Consider the following 6,728-nt stretch of genomic DNA (forward strand, 5'->3'; position numbering starts at 1 on the left):
TCTGCTACCACTCCCTGAGTTAACGAGCTGCATGACCAGTGTTTAAGGTGTAGAAGCTGTCGCTAACACAACAACCACATCCTGAGTTAACGAGCTGCATGACCAGTGTTTATAGTGTAGAAGCTGCCTGCCAACACAACAACCACACCCTTGGAGTTAACGAGCTGCATGACCCAGTGTTTAGATGGTGAAGCTTGTCACCAACACAAATAAACTAATTCTTCGAGTTAACGAGCTGCATGACCCAGTGTTTAAGGTGTAGCAGCCGTCACCAACCCAACAACCACACCCTGGAGTTAACGAGCTGCATGACCAGTGTTTAGGGTGCAGAAGCTTTCGTCGCCAACACAACAACCACACCCCTGAGCTAACGAGTTGCATGACCCAGCGTTTAAGGTGCAGAAGCTGTCACCAACACAACCAACAACCACACCCTGAGCTAACGAGCTGCATGACCCGGTGTTTAGGGAGTAGCAGCTGTCACCAACACAACAACTACACCCTGAGTTAACGAGCTGCATGACCCAGTGTTTAAGGTGTAGAAGCTGTCACCAACACAACAACCACACCCTGAGTTAACGAGCTGCATGACCCAGTGTTTAAGGTGTAGTAGCTGGGTAGACGGAGGCAAATGGCGTAAAGAAACTTGGCCATAGTTTCACCCTGCGGGGATCGAACCCGGGTCCGCTCGCTTGCGAGGCGAGCATGCTGACCATTACACCACACACACACACACAGATACACGCATACATACACACACACACTGAACCACACACACACACACATGAACTCAACACACACACACTGAACCCGACACACACACACACACACACTAAACCCGTCACACACACACACACACACACACACACACACACACACACTGAACCCAACACACACACAAACAAACACACACACACACACACACACACACACACACACTGAACCACACACACACACTGAACCCGATACACACACACACACACACACACTGAACCGACACACACACACACACACACTGAACCCGACACACACACACACACATGAACCGACACACACACACACACACACACATGAACCCGACACACACACACTGAACTCAACACACACACACACACACACACACACACACACACACACCATTCTCTATACAAAAAACTGGTTGCCGTCATCCCACGGTATATATATACGGGGTCTGGGTCCCCCACCACAGTCACCTGCTGGACGCCGTGCTGACAACATATGAAGGTAAGTCTAGTGTTGCTCTTGAACTGTTTTTTATTTTCTCTGATCTCTCTCTTTTTTTTTTTTTTTTTTTTTTTTTTTTCTTTCTTTCCTTCTTTCTTTCTTTCTCTCTCACTCTCTCTTCATTATTTATAAGAATATTAAAACAAACAATAATTACATGAATAACTTTAATAACAAAGAAATTGGCGGGAAAATTTAAATGGCAAAACGTAAACATTTCCATCAAGTCAGCTGATCTGTTTGTAATATGTTAGGTTGGGTCAGACTGTATCTAACTGACTCACTTAAACTACCACACAAAGATGGATTCTTAAAGGTTCCTACGTTAAGTTTTCCTCCTAACTGGTGATAAGAGAACGTATCTAACTGACTCACTTAAGCTACCACACAAAGATGGATTCTCAGTTGCTCCATTGCTAAAGTTTTCTTAACTGGTGATGTGAGAACGTGCATCTAACTGACTCACTTAGCTCACACAAAGATGGATTCTCGTAAGGTTCCCTATTGCTAAGTTTTCTCCTAACTGGTGATGAGAACGTATCTAACTGACTCACTTAAGCCATATCAAGCACAAAGATGGATTCTCAAAGGTTCCATGTTAAGTTTTCTCCTTAACTGATGTGAGAACGTATCTAACTGACTCAATTTAAGCTACTACACAAAGAAGGATTCTCAAAAGGTCTTTACGTTAAGTTTTCTCCTAACTGGTGATGTGAGAACGTATCTAACTGACTCACTTAAGCTACCACACAAAGATGGATTCTCAAAGGTTCCTACGTTAAGTTTTACTCCTAACTGGTGATGTGAGAACGTATCTAACTGACTCACTTAAGCTACCACACAAAGATGGATTCTCAAAGGTTCCTACGTTAAGTTTTCCTCCTAACTGGTGATGTGAGAACGTATCTAACTGACTCACTTAAGCTACCACACAAAGATGGATTCTCAAAGGTTCCTACGTTAAGTTTTCCTCCTAACTGGTGATGTGAGAACGTATCTAACTGACTCACTTAAGCTACCACACAAAGATGGATTCTCAAAGGTTCCTACGTTAAGTTTTCCTCCTAACTGGTGATGTGAGAACGTATCTAACTGTCTCACTTAAGCTACCACACAAAGATGGATTCTCAAAGGTTCCTACGTTAAGTTTTCCTCCTAACTGGTGATGTGAGAACGTATCTAACTGACTCACTTAAGCTACCACACAAAGATGGATTCTCAAAGGTTCCTACGTTAAGTTTTCCTCCTAACTGGTGATGTGAGAACGTATCTAACTGACTCACTTAAGCTACCACACAAAGATGGATTCTCAAAGGTTCCTACGTTAAGTTTTCCTCTTAACTGGTGATGTGAGAACGTATCTAACTGTCTCACTTAAGCTACCACACAAAGATGGATTCTCAAAGGTTCCTACGTTAAGTTTTCCTCCTAACTGGTGATGTGAGAACGTATCTAACTGACTCACTTAAGCTACCACACAAAGATGGATTCTCAAAGGTTCCTATGTTAAGTTTTCCTCCTAACTGGTGATGTGAGAACGTATCTAACTAACTCACTTAAGCTACCACACAAAGATGGATTCTCAAAGGTTCCTACGTTAAGTTTTCCTCCTAACTGGTGATGTGAGAACGTATCTAACTGACTCACTTAAGCTACCACACAAAGATGGATTCTCAAAGGTTCCTACGTTAAGTTTTCCTCCTAACTGGTGATGTGAGAACGTATCTAACTGACTCACTTAAGCTACCACACAAAGATGGATTCTCAAAGGTTCCTACGTTAAGTTTTACTCCTAACTGGTGATGTGAGAACGTATCTAACTGACTCACTTAAGCTACCACACAAAGATGGATTCTCAAAGGTTCCTACGTTAAGTTTTCCTCCTAACTGGTGATGTGAGAACGTATCTAACTGACTCACTTAAGCTACCACACAAAGATGGATTCTCAAAGGTTTCTACGTTAAGTTTTCCTCCTAACTGGTGATGTGAGAAACGTATCTAACCTTGACTCATAGCTACCACACAAAGATGGATTCTCACAGGTTCCTGCGTTAAGTTTTCCTCCTAACTGGTGATGTGAGAACGTATCTAACTGACTCACTTAAGCTACCACACAAAGATGGATTCTCAAAGGTTCCTACGTTAAGTTTTCCTCCTAACTGGTGATGTGAGAACGTATCTAACTGACTCACTTAAGCTACCACACAAAGATGGATTCTCAAAGGTTCCTACGTTAAGTTTTCCTCCTAACTTGATGTGAGAACATTATATATTTGATAATAATAATAACACCATTTAATTTCCTCATTTTATGTGAAGTAGAGATATTGTTACTGTTTTATTATTATTATCATTGTTATTATCATCATTATTATTATTATTAGTAGTAGTAGTAGTAGTAGTAGTAGTGGTAGTAGTAGTAGTAGTAGTAGTAGTAGTAGTAGTAGTAGTAGTAGTAGTAGTAGTAGTAGTAGTAGTAGTAGTAGTAGTAGTAGTAGTAGTAGTAGTAGGGATGGGACTAACTATTCCAGAGGAGATTGCTGACTCTGAACATCAAAATTCACTTAAGCTCACGGCAGCCCTCACTGACCACATAATAGCCCAGAATGCAACAGGGGAAGTGGACACCAGCGAAGTTAATAAGATCCGTAGATCCATTACAACAGATCGGCAGCACTGCCAAAATGACATGTTGCAGCAACTATTGCTGCAGGTTCCAGAAAATCTGACAAAAAAAGTAGCTATAGCGCAGGAGGTGGGCGCCTCGAACTGGTTAACTACGTTACCGATAAGGGCAAATGGTTTCAGCCTTAACAAACAAGAATTTACAGATGCCATTGCTCTAAGGTACGGTTGGCCAGTAGATGGTTTGCCCTCCCAATGCGTGTGTGGCTATTCCTATGATGGCGATCACGCCATGGTTTGCAAGAAGGGGGGCTTCATATGCATGAGGCATGACGAGGTAAGGGATCTCACAGCAAATATGTTGAAGGAAACCTGCCGGGACGTCATGGTAGAACCGACCCTCCTTCCACTGGATGGCGAGATCCTCCAACACAGGACTTCAAACACATCTAACGAAGCCCGTGTGGACGTCAGTGCTCGAGGATTCTGGACGCGGGGACAGCGAGCCTTCTTCGACATCAGGATTTTTGATCCCATGGCCGTTTGTCACCGTAACCTAGCTCTCGATGCTGCACATAGGAGGAACGAGAACGACAAGAGAAGGGCATATGGGGAGAGAATTCAAAATGTCGATCAAGGCAGCTTCACTCCGCTAGTGTTCACAACCTCTGGTGGGATGGGCCCAAGCGCAAGATGTTTCTACGCCAGACTCGCGGAGCTGATCTCCGAACAGAAGCAGCAGCCCAGAAGTTATGTCACAGCCTGGATGAGATGTCGACTGTCCTTCTCTCTCCTTCGGTCGGCTTTGCTCTGCCTCAGGGGAACGAGAGCTTCTGCCCCTACTCCGTCAACTGCTGCAGATATCGACTATGAGGCTACAGTCACCGAATGCCGCATCGATCTGCGGCTCAACTAATTTAACACAGATAGGATAGTTGCTTATGTATTAGGATATTTAATATTAAGGTAAATAAATGGTGGCGAAGGTGTGGCTATTGGGGGAGGCTGGAGGCCACGTTTAAAAAAAAAAAAGTAGTAGTAGTAGTAGTAGTAGTAGTAGTAGTAGTAGTAGTTGCAGCATTATTAGTAGTAGAGTTTTAATTACTGTTCAAATAAATTAGTGTCACCCATTACATTACAACTAGGGAACTTCTCCCCAAATCCACATAACCTAATATCCCCTATCGCCTACGCTACCCATAACTAACCTAACCCACCGCCGCCTAACCAAACCCCAATAACCTACGCTACTAAATGCTAACCTAAAATAACCCTAACCAAAACCTAACCTCACCTACCTAACCCCAACTACCATAACCTAAGCAAACCTACCATAACCTACGCTACTAAATACTAACCTAACCTAACATAACCTAACCTAACCTCACCTACCACACCATAACCTAACCTAACCTACCATAACCTAACCAAACCCACCATAACCTACGCTACTAAATGCTAACCTACCATAACCTACGCGACTAAATACTAACCTAACCTAACCTAACCTAACCTCACCTACCACACCATAACCACACCATAACCACACTCTCTCTCTACAGATGTGGTGTGTAGCGGCGTTGATGGTGACGTTGCTAGTGGGTGTGGCTAACAGTGACAGAAGTATAGGTCATCATGGTGGTTACGGTCACTACCCATCACCTTGTTATCCCAATGTTGTGGTGGTGACTAATTACGACCAGGTGGTGCAAGAGGTAAGATGTCTGTCTGTCTGTGTGTGTGTCTGTATGTCTGTCTGTGTGTCTGTGTGTCTGTCTGTGTGTGTGTGTCTGTGTGTGTGTCTGTATGTCTGTGTGTCTGTCTGTGTGTCTGTCTGTGTGTGTGTGTCTGTCTGTCTGTTTGTCTGTCTGTCTGTGTGTCTGTCTGTGTGTCTGTCCTGTCTCTGTGTGTCTGTCTCTTGTGTGTGTCTGTGTCTGTCTGTCTGTGTGTCTGTCTGTCTGTCTGTGTGTCTGTCTGTCTGTGTGTGTGTGTGTGTCTGTCTGTCTGTCTGTGTGTGTCTGTATGTCTGTGTGTCTGTGTGTGTGTGTCCTATCTAGCCTGTGTGTGTCTGTCTGTATGTCTGTATGTCTGTCTGTCTGTGTGTCTGTCTGTCTGTCTTCTTGTCTCCGTGTTATTCCATCTGTTTCTGCGTTGGTCTCTCTCTCTCTCTCTCTCTCTCTCTCTCTCTCTCTCTCTCTCTCTCTGTCTCTCTCTCTCTCTCTCACAGACGATAACACCAACTCCTTATGTTTCAGGTTCCGGTACGACACAAGATCTACAAAAAAGTAATTGCCAAGCAGCCACTTCACCTAACCCACGTTGAAAGAGTCGTCCAAGATGTACTGTCAACTAACTATTACCCTGAAATAGTTACTACAACCGTGGTCATTCCTCAAGTCAGAGTAGTTACGGATTATGAAGTAGAGAGAGTTACACTTTACAGGCCGGTAGTAGTGAAGGCTAAGAAGGTCATTCCGAAACCTGTAATTCGTCACGAGATTGAAGAAGTTGTAGAAAATGTTGTTATATACGATACTGTAACTTCTGCTGTTGTATTACCGAGTTATGAGACAGCAATCCAAGTTGTGTATTCTACTGTGGTTGTACCGAATTTGATACCCCATATTGAACATGTGGTCGAATATACAACGATTGTTAGTACCATATGCCCTGGTTATGGTCATTAAACACATACAAAACAGATGTTGGTTGTTAGTTTATAGGTCTATAACTTCTCCTCCCTTGTGGTGGTGAGTTGTAGGTGTTTGTGGATTAATAAAGTCACGAGATGTAACGACTCTCTCTCTCTCTCTCTCTCTCTCTCTCTCTCTCTCTCTCTCTCTACCACGATCGCTAG

The 6,728-nt window shown here is 43.4% G+C and overlaps 1 protein-coding gene across 1 annotated transcript; it reads left to right on the forward strand.

Moving 5' to 3' along the window:
- Nucleotides 1-1,195: 1,195 nt before the first annotated feature.
- On the forward strand, nt 1,196-6,728 carry LOC121860473. The gene is made up of 3 exons (XM_042357629.1): nt 1,196-1,245; nt 5,434-5,586; nt 6,127-6,728. Exons 1-3 carry the CDS (start codon nt 1,240-1,242, stop codon nt 6,556-6,558), a joined length of 591 nt encoding a protein of 196 aa, XP_042213563.1. The 5' UTR covers nt 1,196-1,239; the 3' UTR covers nt 6,559-6,728.

The sequence above is a fragment of the Homarus americanus genome, unplaced genomic scaffold (genome assembly GCF_018991925.1).
Source record: "Homarus americanus isolate GMGI-L3 unplaced genomic scaffold, GMGI_Hamer_2.0 scaffold30683, whole genome shotgun sequence".
Taxonomy (NCBI): domain Eukaryota; kingdom Metazoa; phylum Arthropoda; class Malacostraca; order Decapoda; family Nephropidae; genus Homarus; species Homarus americanus.

Bases quoted from the DNA above. Each gene is read 5' to 3' on its own strand.
- LOC121860473 (XM_042357629.1), top strand. The intron at 5,587-6,126 runs GTAAGATGTCTG...CTTATGTTTCAG, and splicing joins ACGACCAGGTGGTGCAAGAG to GTTCCGGTACGACACAAGAT.